We start from the raw sequence: 20,758 nt of genomic DNA on the forward strand, positions 1-20,758 counted from the left end.
CACTCCACTTAGGATTCTTATGTATATAATCAACCCAATAATGTTATGCCTAGCAGTATGATACCTTAAACCAGCAGTTTTCAAACTCTCAGAGAGAGTTTGAATGGCAGTAAGTCTTGCTGGGGGCGGGGGGGAGGCAGCAACACATCCCCTCAGGATCGCATCACTAACGGGGCTGCAGGGATTGGGATGCACTCACTAATCCCTGCAGCAGCCATCCTGGGGTGCGGAGAGCCCTGCGCGACCACCTGCAGGGTCCCCCAGCTTTCCAAAAGTGAAAGTGGTGTGATCGCACTCCACCTCCACAAAACCAGAAGTGGAGTGCAATCGCTTCACTTTCACTTTTGGAAGGTGGGGGAGCCCTGCAGATGGTTGAACAGGGCTCCCTGCACTCCAGGATGGCTGCTGCAGGGACTGATGAGTGCATCCCAGGCCCTGCAGCCCCATTAGCAATGCGATCCTAGGGATCGCATCCCTGCCTCCTCGCTGCCCCGCCCCTGAAGGGGGCAGAGGCCAGGGCCTTCAGGCTGGGGCGTCACGACGCCCTAGTTTGAAAACCACTGCATTAAACATTTGTCATATCCTACTTTCATGTATAAGAAATTGATAAACTACCATACATACTCGCCTATAAGTCTCTCACAAGACAAGTGGAGGCAAGTTTTGAGCCAAAAATTATGGCATTTTCCATGACCCTCGGATAAATTGGGGGTTTAAACTTAGGGGGGTGTCTTACTATAGTTTTTCTGATTTTATCCAAGGCCAGATCGTGAAAAATAACCTACCCGTAATTGTTACCTAAGAACTGTACAGTCTCTAATTTATTAAAAATATAGTAAAAGATCATAAGATACATTTTTATTCTTTAACTCTTTAAATTCTGGTCTTCTCAACCTTTTTGTAAACACTATCAGAGTAAGTGCAACGTCAACAACATACCAGTAGAACAGTGGTTCCAACCTGGGGTACATGTACCCCCAGGGGCACTCAACAGGACTTTTTAGGGTTACTTGAAAAAGATTTGAATAATGGCAGAAAAAGGCAGGTAGTGCTCCAGAACGCCTTGCAGGGCCAGTAAGGCAGGAAAGAGGTAGCTAGCTGGCTGTGAAAGCCCCACCAATAGCTAGTTTTTGGTCATCAATTCATGTATGAATCAGTGATTGAAAACCAGCACAGTAAAGAAGTGGAAACATGGTATGAAAAGTGATCAATCACCAAGAATTTCTCAGGACACTTTGGTGCACAGAACAGCGGTGCACTGAACTATAACCTGGGACTTTGTTTCAAATGGAAACAAGGATTACATCCTGGTGTTTTAAAAAAACAGACCTTTTCCACACATTTGCAAAATGTATCTAGGCTGCAGCAGCATTTGCAAAATGGAATGAGCCTTGCTTGATTTCATTGGAAGCCTTGAGCCCTTTTCTCTAGAGGAGAATAAAAGATTAACTTTGGCTGGAGCTTGCCAGGGAGATTACTGTGGAGATTAACAACCCTCTAATTATCTCTGCATTGCTTCTCTCCTGCTGCAAGTTGCTTGAAAAGCCCTGACCCCTGAGCAACCTTGGCGGTTGGGTGAGGTGATGATCTAAGCTTGATTAATTGGCAGAAATTTCTTGCCCTATAGGCGAGTATCTACGGTATTTCACTTAATGAGGAGGCTATATTTGGTCAAGATTTTTGAGTCTTTATGAAAACTTGCATTTTTCATTTGGAAAAAAGATGACCATTCCTTCTCTTCTGCCCCAGATTATCACACTGCCTTTTTTATTTTAAACCCAGAAAACGTAATGAGATTTTGCAGTCTCTTTCTGTTATCTGACATTTGGAACCTTTCCTCTGCTGTATAAACAAGATTTGTTTTCCAGAGTAATTTTACTTCCATAATTGCTTACCCTCATAGACATTTAAGTCCTGACAGTAAATAAAGCACTCAGTGATACTTTGCATTGGCTTCCACGCAACAGGGAAGAAAAATTAGACCTTCTTTTGAAATAAGGAGAATGTTTCCCCGTGTTGGGGAAGTTGCTTTTCACTGTTTTGAAGTAGTATGATAAAAATAGAAAGAAATGTTTAAAGACGTTTATTCCTGAGTGGTTTCCATAATGTATAACGTTACTGTAATCTATGAACGGTGTTGCTAGACCATAAAGGAAATGCTCGGTGGTTCTTGCTATAGCTACCAAATAATAATATATAAAATGGATTTAAAATTAGCATGAAGCATGTTGTTTTCAGATACTATTATATTAAAGGTTGCTACAAATCTAATTGTGTATTTGCCATATCAGAAGTATGCAAACACTTTACGCATCCTCTTCCTGTAGCTTTCTGTAAAAGGTTACAACGACAAGCAGCATATCCTCCTGAAAAAAATTATTGAGAAAATGGCCACTTTTGAGATTGATGAAAAAAGATTTGAAATTATCAAGGAAGCGGTAAGCCATCTGGAACTTTATTTTGATCCATGTAAAACAAATAGCACAGACACTGTATCCTGTCCAGATAGGAAAAACAAGGTTCCTATGGGCAACTGCCAGCGGCCAGTACCACCAGGAAAGGGCATGCAGCTGGGCTTTCATAACTGAGATGAGATGGTACCCATTATTTACACATCATACCCTCTTATCACTCTAGAATTTTTTTGGGTTTGAAAGAATAAGAGTCAGGATGAGATGTGTGGTCCCTTCCTATTTGCATTGTTGGGTGAGGATGGAGAGCTAAGTGGCAAAACCTCCAGCCCATGCATTTCAACGAGTGATATGTGTGAGCCGAGCTGTGGCTGTGCAGACAAGAAGGCAAGGACCTTCTTGTTTGACAAACAGAGCACCCGCGAAAGTGGCTTCGCTTGAGAGTGGCTCTGTTTTGCTGCTAATTCGGAATTGCATCTCTGTAGACCAGCAGCATTGTGAGGGTGCAGTCACTGAAATAAGCAACGAGTCTTGTCTGGACATAAAGCACAACCACATTTAAATTCAATTTTGTTTAACAAGCCAGCTTCAAACCATGAGTTCAGATTGTGATTTTTAATCTTGGTTTGTTTGCTCAATGTAAACTGCAGTTAGTAAACAATCCCAATTCATGACCAGACAAACCATAGTTACATAAACTAAACTGTCTCCTTCTGAACTGACTGGCTAGTAGTGAAATAGAAGGGGAATTCATGTTTGTATAGGTGGGGCAAAGGTGTGTAGTCCTATTATCTGGTCCCAATCTCTTGTTAGAAGATTGTGAAGGCTCTCATCCCCAGGGAAGGCGGTCTCTACCCCAGGCTCAAATTGTTCTGCTGACTGTATAATTTTTTTAGCACATTATCTTGTAAATTGTCATTTGTAGGATAGTTTTATGAACGTATGTGAGGCCAAAACTGAACCTGCTGATGATTTTGTTCTTGTCTTATGATGATGTTTTGTCCAGTTCTTATATTCTGTATATAATAATAAACTTGAAGTTTATGAAAGAGAGAGTGTGGAAGTTGAGTCAGTGAATTTGTATTAAATGTACTTTTTCTGGTGGCCCATTTATATTTGTGTTCCTGTTCATGTATTTGAAGAAGGTTTTTTGTGCATATTCTAACAAAATGCTTAGGATTTTTAAGATAGGATTAAAGGCCAAGACAAATGTGATCATCATCTTAAATGATTAAATTAATTTGAATGTAGAATGAAAAAATTTAATGAGGTATATTATAAAGTTTTATTTCTTAATTATTGTGTGATGTTTTAAACTTGATAGTACATGCGATCACTTAACAACTTTCGAGCTGAACAACCACACCAGCATGCTATGTATTACCTCCGACTATTAATGACAGAAGTTGCCTGGACCAAAGATGAATTAAAAGAAGCTTTAGATGGTAAGCTCTTGCCAATTTTAAGCTGTATCTTTGCTCCATCTAATTTCATGGTGATTGGAAAATTTTATTCTGTTTCCTTTGTCTCTGAATGTAGGAAATCCTTATCAATAAAATCAAGGCTACAAGTTGCAAAGGGAAGATGAAAGTAACCAAGGTTTAAATGCCTAAAACTGATGAAACACTGTTAAAGAATCAAAATAGGATTCCCAATTGAAATCTAATTTGTTTTATGCATAATAAAAATTTGGGGCATGGTCTGGATTTTCTCTCCCTTTGTGTTGAGGAAGGGCACAGAATCTACACAGGTGGAAGGCAAGAAGCTGAGATAGATGGGGTGACTGGGGTTAGACAGGGAAAAGTGGAAAATATGAATTTTCGGTGCAGGAAATTTTCCTACCTCCCTATCTCTACTCCACCTTGCTGTCATCGACCCAAGAATTCAGTTTGCACATCCTCTCTGCTACTGATCCATACACATTAGGAAGGAGGTTCTTACAATGACCAGTCTTTTCCCTTCCAGTTTTCCACCTCTATCCCGTCTTCTCATCTTCCGCGCCCTCCACGTGGAAGTGGGGAGGTGTGGAATCTGGATAAAATGCCTGTGACTTTATTTTTTTGAAGATTAATCATTCTAATCCCCTCTAGAGGTGCTTTAAGAAGTTTTCATGTGTGACAGGTTATACCAACTACGTACCATAAGGCACATTGCATTAAAAATTGTGTAAGAGATATGGCATTCCCACTCAGTGTTGTGCTTTGTTCTGCACAGTTGGGTGTGTCTGGAGCCAAATAGGCAACTCTCCTGCACAATTGTTAAATATAAGAATGATCACCAACCTTTAAAACTGCCACTCAAGGATACTTACAATCAAGATGGTTGAGGGGCCTTATAAGAATATGTTATCAAGTGTTTGTGTGATGAACAGCTTAAGCTTTATCTTTAGCCATCACCTGAATGACTGTTTCTATTTTTGAGTGTGTGCATGATTGTAGTTCATTGGTTTTTTTCATATTGGAATCTGGGTCATACAACATGTGACTTCTAAGCAAGGCAAACTATGCAGTGAGTACAGCAAGTTAGATCTGAAAATGTTCCCAAACATGAATAATTGTGAAGAAAAAATGTTTCCTTTTAATGCTGATTATAATTTTCCTCTTCCCCCAAATGATGATATTTGCAGATAATGTAGGTTTTTATTCCCCCTAAAAGGGAAAACATGTATAATTGATTCAAACTGTCTAAATATCTGTTTGTAGATGTCACTCTTCCCCGCCTCAAGGCCTTTATATCTCAGCTGTTGTCACGGTTACACATTGAAGCTCTTCTCCACGGCAATATAACAAAACAGGTTGGTTTGATATGCTTTTCAACATAGGCAGGTTAATACTGATAACTATTTAAAATCAAGAGTTTGCTTTTGGAAGTTTGCTTATTGAATCATACACAGTGCAATCTTTTGCACGGGAGAGTTTGCTTACTCCTTTACACCTAGGAGTAAGTTCCTTTGAACTCAGTGGGGCTTACTTCTGAGTCAGCATGCATAGGATTCTGCTGTAAGGTTTCCTTTGAATGAGTGTGTGTTTCTGAAGGTTCTTTTACCTGTTTCTTTATCCACTATTGGTGAATAAATATGTGTATCTGGAAGAGGGTGAAAAACATGCTTTCTACATTACGTTTAGTATAATATGTATTGGAAGTGAAATCCGTGTAAGATAATGTAGTGAGGAAGTGAACATGGATATCAATTTTGGATGCAATACAGAAATGATGGAACACCAGTATTGTGCCTTATGCTGCTTTTTTCATACTCTAGATTACATATTTGAGTTGAGATAATCATTTTTTTTGCCTTTTACAGTCATCTTGTTACTGCAAAAATGCATAAATATCATGCAGTGTAAATTGCATCATAGCATAATCCTGTGCATATTTGTTCAGAAGTAAGTCCCACTGTGTGGAGTTGCAGTAACAAAACAACTGTAAAAATAATGTATGCTAGATCACATACTTACGTTCACAAACTAATGTATATGATTTGAACAGAGGGCAAGAATTCAGAATAGTTAAGAATGAAGTCTGTATCCGGAGTGAAATGTGTATGAGCTGGAAATAATATAATTTGACTTTCATTTTACAGTAGAAAAGATTGATTGGTAATGGGTGTGCTACAGCTTTGTGAGAGATTTTAACTTGGCCAGGCTATTTTAATGCAGCAAAAATAACAGTAATCTTGATAATAAGCTAGGATTAGTTTGCTTTCATTCCAACCTGTGAAATATTGGAAGGAATGAATCAGTAATAAGGAGAAGCCAACAGAAATGTGGGTAGGAAAGTCTGCAGGCACTGTAACTGTAGAAAGTGCCTCATCTTCTGCTTGAAATGGAACATCTTTTTGTGTTTGGAGACAATAGAGATAAAGATGTTCAGCTAGTTTCTTCGAACCTCCTGAAAAGATCCTATGTGCTTATAGTTTTCTTGTAAATGTATTCCACTTAAAAGCATAAAACGGTCTGGCTAAGAAGGCAGTTCTAAAAGGCAAACTTCAGAGTTTGTGCAAGTGAAAATTGTTTTAGGCCTCCTTGAACAAACCTGCCCTGGCCATGAATGTCTAATTTGGCCGTCTAATGTCTAATTTGGCCGGTTGTTTAGATTCAGATCAGGGATACCAAATTTGTACATGTTGTGATTGAACAGCACTATCAATTCACTGTGTGCACCAAACTAGTGTACAGATTTTAAAAAAATCACCTCCAATTAGTGGTCATCTGAATAGGCCCTAAGAGAAAAAGAAAACACAATTGTAAGGACAGTGAAGGTTCACAGAAAATAAATAAAAGTGAACAATGCAAAGCCTATCCAGTTACGTCTAGTGTCATAAGTCAGTACTGTAGTGCCCCGAAGTGTTGAATAGCCTTGGTCACCTGGCTTAATGAGGTAAGAGACTGTCTCAAACCTAAGAAGGAATGTGGTGCCTCTTCAAGGCTCCAGTTGCTTACAGCTCCTTGGAGTGACCAACCTCACAGTTTGAGAACACTGCAACTATAATGCTTTTAGAAGCATGTTAACTTATAGTGCAGTCCTATACCTGTTTATTAGAAACAAGTCCCACTATGTTCAGTAGGATTTACTCTCGGGTAAGTATGTAGAATTACCACTTTAAGTGTGCAAATAATTGTATTTAATTGAGTAAGAAGTACTTATATTGACGTCTCAAAAATTGGAGTCCTGTTTCTGTGGCCTCAACAACACTGTTTAATCAAACCTTAAACCTATCTTAGGATTTAGATTAGTAATGTGTTTTCTACCAAAGTGTACAAATGAAGAGGTTTTGGCTTTCTGAATTTGATTTTTAAAGCACATTTTAAAGGACATTGCCTTACATAGAGATCAGCAGATAATTGTAGTAGTCACTGTTTGACATTGCACATCTGAATACAGCCAGTCTTTCAAAAGCCTTTGAGATTTTGTGTGTATAATTTGCAGGTGGCTTTTAAAGGCCTTATTTCTTTTTGGATTGAAGTTTAGAATTTGAATACAATTTTATGGGGTTTCATTCTCTGTTTTAAAGATTTCTCACTACAATAACTTCAGATAGTTTGGGAATTTGTTACTCATTAATACCAGCTTTTAGTTGATGAATTAATTCTAATAGTGTCTTTGATCTCCAGTGCAGAAAATAAGGCTTTACTCCCTGAAGGTATTGAAAGAATTTTATCACATTGAGACATAGAAGAACATACTGTTTATGTAACCATATAGAATTACAGGATTTGCATTGCACGATGGAATCCTCCCCAGCTTGTTTCAGGAAAGCTAAAGACCTTAGACTTTAACCATGCATACAAAAGTAGAAAATGGAATGGGTGGATCAGAAGAAGTGTTTGGTTTTCCAGTGACCTGTATAGAACACCATGAGAAGTGGGAGTAGCTTAGAGTCCTATCCCATGATAGTGGGAGTGGGACACTAGGCACAAGCTAGAGAGGTGGAGAAGGAGTGATTTGACAATTTTCACTAAATGAAAACTTGGGGAGTTGAAAAGACTCTTTAATCTTAAGATGTAAGGAGGAGAGATTCAAAAATGAATTTGAAATTTTGCCTAATGAGCCTGCTACAGAAATTTGCCTCTTGGCAAATGCACAATAAAAACATTTGCAGCTTTTCTGGCACCAACAGGTCTGAAAGGGCTCCAACATCTTTTAGCCTAGCATAGGAATTGAGCCAAGCTGCCTCTTTAGGAAGGATTGGGCATTGGTGAACATTCTCAGGCCTCTGGCTCATATTTTTTTGACTGCCAACTATTAGGAGTCCTTCTGTGAAGTCTCAGGAAGTGCTCTTAATTACATGCACTTTTAGGTAGAATAATTTTTTTGGAAGTAATTATGGCTTTATTTTGTGGTGTTAGAATGCTTTAATTATCCCAATTATAATTCCAGGGTAATCAGAGCTTGTAGACATTAAGGAACTTGTTGAGTATGCATGTATATATTTTTAAGGTTCTCCAATTTTGTAAACACAGGGAAATCTGCCTGTCAGCTTTGTGCACTACACAGCAGTCACATGCATTATTTCCGTTTCCGTTTTTCTTAATACTTGCAACGAATCCGTTGCAATTCATCATTTCCTTTCACTGCTTATTTTGCTATTCCTTTAATATCCGTTACCTTTCAGTGCTCTACCAAGTAGAAAATTGTCCAGGGTTGAATAAAATCTGCAATGAATTTCTTCTCTTCTAGGCTGCATTGGGAATTATGCAGATGGTGGAAGACACTCTCATTGAGCATGCTCATACAAAGCCTCTCCTCCCCAGTCAGTTAGTGAGGTACAGAGAAGTACAGCTGCCTGACAGTAAGTTGTTCTTCTGGATATATACTATGGAACACCTAATTTTCAGCTGAAATCCATACTGCATAAAATCTGAAAAAACTTGGAAACAATTTTTGTTGCAAAAATTTCTTCTCTTGCTTTGTTTTTTAGAAGCTGACTTGGTTTTAGGTTTGTATAGCATGGCCATTTTCAACCACTGTGCCATGGCACACTGGTGTGCCGCAAATGGTCCGCAAGTGTCCTGCAGGAGTTTCGGGGAAGGTCATTTATTAGTAGGGTCATCTAACAGCATAGTGTGCCTTGTCAATTGTCAAAAAACCAATAGTGTGCCTTGACAATTTTATTACCTTGCCCTGTGTGCTGTGAGATGAAAAAGGTTGAAAATTACTGGTATAGCAAGTTATTAGGCCTAATCCTGTTGGTAGGAATCGCCAGTAGAACATGTTCCACTGGTGCTGGCTGCCACAAAAGCACCATAAAGTGCTTTGTGGCAGTGCGCAGAACAGGTGTGCCACAGGAAGGCTAGAACATTCCTGCACAAGCTAGTGGAGCGACGCACACTAGATCAGGTAAGCTAGGCACAGGGAGGCAGAACAGGGTGGCGGGAGGGCAGGGGTTGGGTGGATCAGACCTGGGAGGAAGCAGGATTGGTGACATCAGCGTGTACTGAATCCTGAAGCCCTTTCCAGGCTTGATCCACCTGCACAAATCAATGCAGGCTTGCACCAGCAATATTGCCAGCACTGGTCCAAGCTTACCCATTGCAGCTGCTGGGGCTTACCCCAGGGCAAGGGGACAAATGTCTCCTTAACCCAAGGAGACCTCTAGCAGCCAAAAATCCCCCACAGGATGCAGTATAGCTTGCGCTGGTGCCGCTGCTTCACTGCTCAGGGATTTCCATTGGATTGGGCAGTACATTGGCAAAAATAATATTATTTTTTGGATATTAATTTCTTGGAACAGGGCATTAGAGGAAAAGGCTCCATCTCATTGAAAGCAATGCTGCATAGTTATGCAAATGAACTGTCTTAATTTGACCTTAAAATATATATCTTGAATTTATTCATTGCATTATGTAGTGCAAAATGGGAAAAGTAAGGGCAATGTATAGAGTTTCAGCTTAGCATATTGCATAGCACTTAGACAAGTTACTAATTTGTAACCTGGAAATGCTCTTTACCCAAGCAGTTGTTGATATTGTTTGAGGTATTTATTGTTTGGGGTATTTATGCAGCTGATCAATTGATGTTCCTGGAAACTGAAGTGATACATTCATGGAATACAAAGTGGCTTGATCAGCCTTAGTCCATAGAGTTGCCTATCCCAAAAGTAGATGGTTTTAATTTTCGTCTACATGAATGTACATTGAGTAGACAGCAATTGAACTGAAGGAGGCTGATGTAATCTGTTTGCAACGGGCAAAATGGAGCAACTTCTTTCAAAATGACCTTCTGCATAACTTTTCTGTTTCAAAGGAGGCTGGTTCGTCTATCAACAAAGGAATGAAGTTCATAATAATTGTGGCATAGAAATATATTATCAAACAGATATGCAAAGCACCTCAGAGAACATGTTTTTGGAGCTCTTCTGTCAAATTATCTCAGAACCTTGCTTCAATACCTTGCGCACCAAGGAGCAACTAGGTGAGCCTTCACTTACCACTTGCTCTTCATAGATTAGTAGAAGACCTAAGAACTTTGCAATAAGCATAAAATGTCTTGCTTTGGCTTTTCCCTGAGAACCCGCTCATCAGTGGGTTAAAAAAAAAGGCAGATGACCAGTTATGGGCTGCAGTCCAGTTGTGTGTATCTAACTGGTTGCTATCACTCAGTGTTTTAGTTTAGGTTTCTTTCATGTATGCTTTCAAAAGAAGTATACTTCATATTAAGTGATTTCAATGCAAAAATAACTTTTACAGTATATGATATGTTTGGAAGTGTAACGTAATACAAGAGACAAAGAAGCTGAAAAGCTCCAATTGGCACCTAAAATTACATTCAGGCAGGGGACAATTTGTGCAACCAGTCTTTCCCATTTGGTGGTAAGTTTTGTGCTGTTGTGTGGTAGAAACTAGGTTATTTGAAGCAGTGCTGGTGTGACTGACTTTGCTGCTGATTTGCTTTGGACAAGCCTTGACAACATAGTGTGCTTTAAAGTGTGACTTTGCTTGTTCAGAGTCCTTCAAACATTGACAGTCACAACTGCTCATATTAATTACCATTTCAGAGAGATAACGGGAGAACTTTAGACGTGATATATAGATTTTTAAGGTATGAACTGTTTTCTTCATGGTACAGAGTTTGAAATCCAGTAAATCTTAATGAGAACTAAAACGTGATGAGATCTGGTGCTTATGATCTCAAGTCACTTTACTTTAAAAGTCAGAATTCAGTGAAAGAAATACAACCCCTTTTCTTCCTATTTTTAACAAATTGCTGAGAGAGTACAATGTCTTAACAGGTTAAGTGGATTTATTTTCTCAAGGTTACATAGTGTTCAGTGGTCCACGGCGTGCTAATGGTATCCAAGGGCTGCGATTTATCATCCAGTCAGAAAAACCTCCACACTACTTGGAGAGCAGAGTTGAAGCTTTTTTAAAAACTATGGAGAAGTGTGTAGAAGACATGTCAGATGAAGCTTTCCAGAAACATATCCAGGCTTTAGCAATTCGTCGCCTTGACAAACCAAAGAAGCTGTCTGCGGAGTGCGCCAAATACTGGGGAGAAATAATTTCCCAGCAGTATAACTTTGACAGAGGTAAGGAATGTTGAAAAAACCTTCAAAACTGAACATGTCAGATTTCTGGATGACAGCCTAACCAAAGTAGCCATTCAAACCTAACATGGCCACTGTGCATTAAAAAGTAGTAATACTCACTTATGTAGTGCATGTATAAGATTAATTAGAATCAAAGTCACAATATTGAAGTCTGACATAGAGAGTTATATTTCTTTATTTTTGCCAGTTAGGCCACATTCCATATCTGAAATATGCCCGGCATGAATTCCTATAACCTGTTATAATTTTGCTATACTGTAATTGTTGTTAAATGGTTAAATGACAAATGCCCGTGTGCTTCCAGCTAGCAATATCTTCTGTGGCAAAGGTCTACTGTGATGATAAATAAGAAGTATGATTTGCAGAGTAATTATAAATATTGTTGTTGTACAGATAACATTGAAGTGGCATATCTCAAAACTCTAACGAAGGATGATATAATGCACTTTTACAAGGTAAGTAGAAGATAGTATTTCTGATGTATTCATTAACAAACATTTGGAAGTTTTTGTGTGAACTGCTAAGGCAGTATATGTATAAATTTATGTATAAATAAAGAGGATAATTATTGATCTGGTTACCAATGTTAAGTCAAATTTAGATAGATCAAATATAGATATATGAGTTTGTGTACTTGCCTAGCTGCTAGTGTATTAATGGAATAAATGAGCACATTCTTCAGTTCCCACTTTTATTCCAAATTCTTTGTTCAAATTAAAAATATATATATTCTATTATTTACTTCTCAGTCACCTGAAGGATTTGGTTTCTCCAGTTGGAATTCGAAGAGAGTATGTTCGGGGGAATTAGTTAAGCCTTAATATTTGCTGATACTGTCAGCAAAATTAAAATACAGCAGAAGGATTTTTTCCGGTTTTATCCTCAGAAGCAGTACCTCTTTATAAATTGTGGGTTACCTCTAACCCAGTACCTCTAACCCATTGTGGGTTAGAATTGTGTTGTCACTTTCCAAAAGCTCTTCAGAATTGTGGGGAAGAAAGCCAACCCCTTTCTTTACCCACATTATGCAAGTGACCATGTAGGATTGCTCTGGAGGCTTACTTAAGTGTTGCAGCCACCATTGTTGTTAAGCTAGCTGCAATACCTGCACTATTCATTTTAAGAAGCTCTGTAATTCCTTATACCTTGCAGTCAGTTCTGAGTGTGATAAGAATTCATGATTTTGCAAAAGCAATGTGTTGCCATAATACAGTTGATGCTTCAGATGTAAATTCTTCAAAACATGATTCATAGCGAGTAAATCAATGTGTTGCTAATTATATAGTTAAAATATTTTGTCTCATGCTTTTTTTATCTTATTCCATAGCATGGACAAAAAAGCATTTTTAAGCATTTGTCGCCAAATTAACTGCACCAATTAAACAGCAGATTTCATTACAGCATGCTTACTTTTGGCCAAATGAACTTTACTATTAAAAGTTGTTTTACTGTTCACTGTAGTGAACTTGGATGTTTGGGGATTAGTTTCTGTGCTAACATTTATGAGCCAAACCCTAAACTTTGATTGGACCAATATCATAACAAGCCACATTCATCCAGTTGGCCTGTGTTACTTGGCAGTGGAAAGAGCCATGCCTCACAAAATTCAGCTGTTGTGCATGAAAAGATTGCAGACAGATCCCAAAAGCAGTACTTTAAAACGGAGTTATTCAGTACAGGAAAGGGACAGACACTATCACCCTTGGACTCCTTCTTTTCCCAGCTGATTCAGTTAATGAAGCTTCTCATGCAATGCTAGCAAATTGATAGCTAGCTTGATTTTAAATTAGTCACTCTTGCCATGTGTTTTAATACTGCTCTTAAATAATTTTTAAATATCAACCATTCAGACAGTGTTCATTTCTAGAAAGTGTACTTATTTCACCATGTAGTGTACTTCTGATCCTCTGAACTGCAATTTAATTTCTTTTTACACTGTATTTCTAAGGGTTTTTGTTAGACTACACAGTTTTCTCAGCCAGACCATTACCACTAGGCAGTGTCTATGTTGCAAAAGGCATGAAGCGCTCTCACCCATAAAGTCACCAAGAGTCAGACACAACTGAATGGATGAAACACGTGGTTGCAAAAGAAGGAAGGAATGCGTTGACTTACTTTAAGCACTGACAAACCACAATTGTCAAGGATCAGGGAGGACCCAAATATATCAGTTTTATTTATCTTGAAACAAGTGCTTTCATAAGCCAGAAAATCAGTCTACAATACCAGTTCGTTTAGCAAAGAGTAGCTTATTAGAAATTAGTTTTCGCAATATCAAAAAAGTATGCTCAGCCTAAGAAACAGCCCTGCCTACATAATACCAAGTAGATTAGATGGCTTAGGGTGCAGTCCTAACCCCTTATGTCGGTGCTTTCCAGCACTGACATAAGGGCAATGCAGCTCTGAGGTAAGGGAACAAACACTCCCTTTGAGGAGGCCTCTGGGAGTGACACCCAACTGCAGGATGCAGCACATGTCCCATTGGCACCGCTATGCCAGTGCTGAAAAGCACTGACATAAGGGGTTAGGATTGCACCCTTAGTAACACAAATGATTTCTGGGTATCCCAGTTTGTTTGGTAGATGGTACTGCCTGCTTGTCATGTTTTCTGAGGTCATGTTTATTCAGGGCCAGCATGTTTCTTCATGCTATGAAATTTGCATTGAAAAATTTAGTTGGTCTTTGCCTAAACTGACCTACTTACTTCTGTAGGAGATGCTGGCAATAGATGCCCAAAGAAGACATAAAGTATCGGTACATGTACTAGCAAGAGAAATGGATTCTTGTAAGTATTGAGTGTATTTGTTGTCTTTCAAAAGGTCCTTGTTGAGTTTAGCCCAGTAAAGCAGATTGTCACAAAGAAGAAACATACTGCTCTGCAAAACTCAGTTTTGGAAGAATATTTATGACCTCCAGTGGATGGGGGAAAGTACATTCACTTACATGAGTACTGAAGAATAACCAAAGTGATAAAAATTTGAACTTTGCAGAATTCCAGCCAATGAGGAAAAATTAGTCTGTCATTTCAATATGTATTTAAATGATCTGTTTAGAATGTGTACATGTAATGAGATATGTTGACAGATCTAATCTTCTTTTCAAAACAAAAGGTCCTGTTGTCGGAGAATTTCCAAGCCAAAATGATGTAAATCTGGCACCAGCACCACCACTGCCACAGGTAAAAGTTGGCATTTTAACCGTATGTAAGAACATAGAGACTGGCACTGGCCCAGAATTGGATCAGGCTCTAAGGGTCATAATTACCTCTGAGAGCAAAGTTTGAACAAATCCATTCTTTTCTTGTTCAAATCACATTTGCTTTGACAATAGTTTTATTTGGCTACTTTATTTATAAACAAACCAACAAGGTTAGGATCTATTTTAGATACCCATAAATAGCTTCCATACAGAGCAGCACAAACACCCTGAGTGATCACATCCACACAGAGAAAGTGAACGTTAATTGCTATGTTGGCAGATATGTGAGAGCAGCAGCATGTGCATCTCAGCCTCTAGATCAAATATCTGGCACAGAAAAAAAATTTGGGGGGCCAGAAAAAAATTGGGAGCCAGAAAAAGAATTTAAATATAAAATTTATATAATTAGAGATGGAACTTAGATGAATGAATGGACTCAACCTCATTCATTCAACCTCTCTGGCCCTTAGAACACCCTCCATACGCTACCAGAGCATAGTTCCAGTCATGTTTGGCCAAGTGGGCCAGAGGCTTTCAGGGGAGAAGAGGCTGGCCACAGGCCGGATAAAAGCTCACTGTGGGCCGTATCTGGCCCCTGGGCCGGGGTTTGGAGACCCTTGCTCTAGATTGAAGCAGATTGTCACCAGGAAACCAGTTGCTTCTGGGAATGCTCTGGCTCCTACCCTCAAGCCAGTTTTAACTTATGTCTCAACCAGATATTAAGGAAAAAAATGGATTGTATGGTGATAATAAAGATGCTGTGTGCTTACATTAGTGTTTCAGATTTTCCTGAGCTGAATATCATTAGGCTCTTGCCATAATTCAGAAACCACCTTTAGATCCCAACCTCTGCTTTCTTGCTAATGCCAATAAAGGTTTTTGAATTTGAATTTGAACTTCTGCTTTCAAACCCATTTTGGTCCTTATTCTACATTATCCCTAAACCCTTGATGCTTATCCATTAATCCACTCATATATTGTTTAGTTCCTTGCTTAGAGAAGTACGATGCTGCTAGCCTTGGAAGTCTTCTCCTTTTAGATATGTGGGAGGCTTACTAGCCTTTACTGAGTAATGTGCATGTATTTAAAGATATCCTTATTTCCCATGTTCTGGGGCTACATTCCACTCAAATTCAGCTCAAGTACTCATGACTTATTTGTGGTTTTCAGTGTGCCTTTTGGGAGTTTTGAGCAACATGGATCCCTTTTGTGAATTAAGTTATATAATTGTGTTTCCAAGGTTAAACTGTTGTCACAGTTGACTTTTGTTTAGTTTTAAAGGAGAGCATATTATAGCAATGTTCATTTGTCTGAGTAACTTTGACTTCAAATGAAAATCTTATGTAAATTAGGTTTCCAGGTTTGGATCAAAGTCCTAGGTTTTTCAGACGTCTTTTGCAACCAAATCTAGGACTCAGTCACCCTTTAGTTTATAATTTAAAAATGAATTAACCATAGCATGTACATATCTGCCTGCATGTGCTTGAATCTGACTTTCTTTTTTCCCCAACATGCAGCCAGACGTGATTCAAAATATGACAGAATTCAAGCGCAGTTTGCCACTCTTTCCTCTGGTGAAACCACATATCAACTTCATGGCTGCAAAACTGTGAAGAATCTTGTTGGGTGAAGAACTGGAAGTGGATCGGTCTTGTGTGGCTTCAATGGGTTTTCATAATGAGCAAACACCTTAAACTGTTACTAGGACAAACTGTCTTGTCCATTATGAGAGTCCAGGATTCCTTCTAGGTTCATTCAGCATTAATGGTGTGATAGGGTTACAGCAAATTAGGCAAATAGGCTGTAGTCATGCGTCATGTTATTGTAGAGCCACTCTTGGAAACCAAAATCAAGTGGTATATTTGAAGGCCTGTATAGGTATGGCATATTTTACAATTGTGTGGCCCTTTTATTGCTTGCATAATGGACAATGAAGAAGTTTTCAGAACTGATGTTACTTTAAATGCCCTTATTTTTCTTTTGAAAGGTTGTTACGATAAAGCCCTTGGGAAATTTATTGTCTTGGATGTGGAACAAAACATTATTAAAAGATAGATGCTGACATTTTAAAGAAAGAACATTGAATAATATCTTCAAAAAAATAATTCTCAGAACAACATTTAGGTTCTGTATAGATCAGTGGAAACAAGAAAATCTGACATCAAATGTCTGACTGAAAAAGAGTTGCTAGGTATATTGACATAGTTTTAATCTTTGTACACATTTGAGGACATTTTATATTCAGACTAGTAAAATGTTGGAAACACTTGGGTAGCCATCTCTACCTTCCCAAGTATGTTAGCTTGACTGTTTATAACCCTTTACTTTTCTCAGGGTTATTCTGATGTTTCCTTTGAATAAATAAAATTGTTTTATTTGAGATGTATTCTTCTAATTGTTAATGAACTGTTTTAGATATCCTATCAGATTTGTCCAATTTTGGTTAGTGTATGCCTTGTCAAAAAGACTGTCACATATTTAAACTGTGGGCACATGTAGCCAATGTGGTAGGTTAAGGTTTGTACAGACTGATTCTGTATATGTTTACTCAGTAAGTCCCACTGAGTTAAGAGGGACTTTGTCCCAGCTCAACTGCCTGGTGCCTAGATCCCTCAAATGCACTTTTCGACCATCTGTGACTGGGAGACACTGCTTGATGACATGATGACAATCATAGCAGCTGTGTTGGTCTCACAAAGCATTTACACTTGTTTAAGATGTTAAATGTAAGCTTCCAAGCTCCACAGAATTCTTCTTCTGGCTTAGATGCTTAAAGGAAAAAGAGAGAATAATTTAATGTTGCACTGTTAGGCTAACGTTTACTTAATCGTGTCAGTAATTAAACATCAACCACTTCAAGTTCAACCTGCCCGAGGCAGAATTCTGTGTGCTTAAAAGCTTGCTTCCAGCATTTCAAACAGCCTTTGATGTGTGTTCTTCACATGCTCATCTTGTATCATTTTTATTTGGTACTTTAGGCATTTTAAATGCAATAATAGCACAACATTACCCAGTTCAGGAGACAACAACCTTAGGCCAATTGATTCCTAGTAAAACAGCACAAAATGGAAAATATTTATATGTAAAATAAAAGGGCAAAAATGTGAGACAATTATAACAGGTTCCATTTGTTTATTAATTTTAGGAGGAATTTTGCCACTAAAAGCACAGAGAACCCATATGTCCCAAATGGGTTTAATCTGATTTTGGAGTGAAAAGGCATTAAACATTCCTCAAATTAGCTTTAGTTAGTGTGCTTTCAGGTTCTTTATATGGATTCAAAAGTGCTAAATGTTTAAACATGGGGATCTGACATTATAGATACTCAGGGTCAGGTATAAAGCAAGAATCTTAAAGATCACAGTGGATTTCTAGCCTCAACCAAGTTTTCAAAGTGAAACTGTACTTCACTTTAGAAATCTGACCTGCAAAGCACTAATCTTAATAAGGGCGTTGGTTATGTATTTGCAGGATCAGGCTGGAAACTGGGTGCTTTGACCATCCCACCCATCCTGTTTATATTTAATCCCAACTTACATTGATTGTTTTGTTGATTTTCAAAATAAAATTGTTTGCATCTACATGATAATATAATAGATAGCAAGGAGATACTGTTTAATCAAAAAAGAAATAAACAGTTAACTTGGGCACATCAAATTAATTCGCCTTCTTTATCTTGTAGGTACAAAATATTGTGTCATTGCTGTATTTCATCTTGTTAAGATTGAAGAACATATCCCATCTTTCATTTACACAAAGCAAGAGCAGAGAGTTTAATGATAACAAGGACATAATCTTTTGGGTATGTTTTGTGTTACAGAAAGTCAGCCCTTCGTGTCTGTCAAGTCCAGCACACATTACAGCTACCTATATGATAGGCAGGTCATTAAATTTGTTTTGTTACACAGAAAGATCTCTTTTCAACATGTGATGAAGATTGTATTGTTTCACTTAATAACATGCTGAAAATCGATCTGACCACACGGTGAACATTAAATGGTTGCTTCACAATGTGACATCATGTTGAAACTCATTATATACTCTGTATTTAACATGTGTTGAAAATGCACATGATTCTATGACTATGTCTGTGGATGATGGATTGTGCTGTAGCAACATTATGTGTGTCACCAGATCCATGACAATACCCATTTTGTGTCCACCCTATGTGCTGGTGACTTTTCCCCTGGAAGCAGTGAATGAAATCAAGGATATTATGCTTGATTCCCCACAACAGAATCTTGGCATGAGTAAATGTCACCTGTGTCCCAAGAACGACTTACACAATGGAGCAATTGAACTTAGGGCACAATCCTAACTAGGTCTATTCAGAAATAAGTCCTATTTTGTTCAATGGGGCTTACTCTTAGGAAGGTGTGGTTAGGATTGCAACCTTGCTCTCTCTCCTTTCCCTGTTGTAGGAAATGCTGGAAGAGTGGACTTGACATGTTGGAACATGTGCTACTTTACATTGATGTTACCAACTGCTAACAAAAAATTGTTTGCATTTCTACATTGACCAATGAAGTTCCCTCATACTTCTCCCCTACATTTTCCCATGAATCTGTTGGATATTTCTTCACCAAGAAGAAATATCTTTATTTCTTTATTTTTTGAAGTAACATTTTCTTTGACCTTTTGGTTAAAATTACTTATGCAGCTATTTTTAAAGAGAAAATTGGAGTGTAAACCACACACTATATTTTGAGATGGAATATTTAAATGAAGAAAATGGTCAGTATTGACATTTCGACTCTTGTGCAGAAGATTGGTTTACAGAGGATAGTTCCTCATGTAGCAAAGTATATTAACAAAAATGGAATATATTTTGTAACTTATGCAATGATATAAATCCTCCCATAGCTCCACAATATAGAGTGCACATTTATATTGCAAGGATGAAACCACTTAGGACTTAACTGAGAGTTGGTTCAACTGATTACATACTGCTAAGTGGTCTCAGGATTGCTGACCCTTAAAACTTGTGCTAGGGTTATACCTTAGGCAGAATACAACAGTGGCACAGCACGTGCAACACATTTTCCGATTGAGTCAGATGTTCAGAGCTGAGGAGTACAGAACCTTTGGCCATGCCAGAGAGGCTTGTACATGCATGCAAAATGCTTCCATGTACATATAGTGAGGGTTGCTGGTTTCTCCCTTCCAGCAGGCAGCTCGTTGTGTCTATTGGAAAATTATTCCCAAGGGGCTTGGGTGGGTTGGTGGGAACTCTCTGGAAAGGGCTCAAAGGGTTCCTAATAAACTGAAGAAGCTGAAAAGCCTGTGCGTGTGTAGTACCACTGTCCATGACCCTTTAGACCTTGGCCTATATTTATTGACTTTATATTTACTTATAGGAATGGCCAAGGCAAGTAGCAAAATATATAAAACCAATATCTGAAAACATCAGTAAATGTTACACTAAACTTTATTCAAACATACCATGAAATCAGCATGTCTACATGCTATAGGCTCCCTGAGTCTACAGCAATGTTATAGATCTTAGGTGTTCTCCAGCATTTTATAGTTTGAGTTTGGTAGAACAATGCAGTTTGATAACTCAGGCATCTGTGGATTCTCTCTTGTAGATCCAATGCTGCAGTGTCGACAAGCAATAACAGACTACCTAGACTACACTGTAATTCGGTTTTTAGTGCTCGTTAACAAAATTTATGTAACAAACCATAAATTATGACTAGATGACTGTAATTTTTGCAAGTGCTATTTTGAGCAGTTGATGTGGAATTGGGTGCATGTTGACAAAGTATGGCAGAGTGCTTGTCATACTCTTGACAATAAACGTTCTGAATATAACCTCCGGAGTTTTTAAATGGTTTTGTTTTTAACTTTGTCACATACTTGTAGTAATGCATTTGTCAACTGCTTACTTGGCTGGGCTCAAGATGTCATGTTAAGAATAGTGATTATAGTTTTTAATGATGCTGAACTGTTTAACTTCTTGCCTCAGGGTTTCTAAACATCCTTTTTCAAAACACCAAAATATGGGTGGTTTAAATAATCAGGAATGAGTAATAGCTACAAAAGTCAAAATAATAATGTTTGTTGAAGCTTTCCAAAATATTATCTTTTGAACTACAGG

General features: G+C 38.2%; 1 protein-coding gene across 3 annotated transcripts in view; it reads left to right on the forward strand.

Annotated features, from left to right (window-relative positions):
* IDE (insulin degrading enzyme) overlaps positions 1–20,476 on the forward strand; it is a 75,385-nt gene extending 54,909 nt beyond the window's left edge. For all 3 annotated transcript variants that reach the window (XM_066619935.1, XM_066619936.1, XM_066619937.1), the window contains 10 exons: positions 2,328–2,438; positions 3,736–3,856; positions 5,114–5,205; positions 8,592–8,703; positions 10,158–10,325; positions 11,167–11,439; positions 11,854–11,915; positions 14,173–14,245; positions 14,571–14,638; positions 16,176–20,476. In XM_066619935.1, coding sequence (XP_066476032.1) covers positions 2,328–2,438; positions 3,736–3,856; positions 5,114–5,205; positions 8,592–8,703; positions 10,158–10,325; positions 11,167–11,439; positions 11,854–11,915; positions 14,173–14,245; positions 14,571–14,638; positions 16,176–16,271 — 1,176 coding nt within the window. In that variant the 3' untranslated portion in view covers positions 16,272–20,476. The remainder of the gene's footprint in view (positions 1–2,327; positions 2,439–3,735; positions 3,857–5,113; positions 5,206–8,591; positions 8,704–10,157; positions 10,326–11,166; positions 11,440–11,853; positions 11,916–14,172; positions 14,246–14,570; positions 14,639–16,175) is intronic.
* The last annotated feature ends 282 nt before the right edge of the window (positions 20,477–20,758 follow it).

This window comes from Tiliqua scincoides, chromosome 3, assembly GCF_035046505.1.
Source record: "Tiliqua scincoides isolate rTilSci1 chromosome 3, rTilSci1.hap2, whole genome shotgun sequence".
Lineage (NCBI taxonomy): Eukaryota > Metazoa > Chordata > Lepidosauria > Squamata > Scincidae > Tiliqua > Tiliqua scincoides.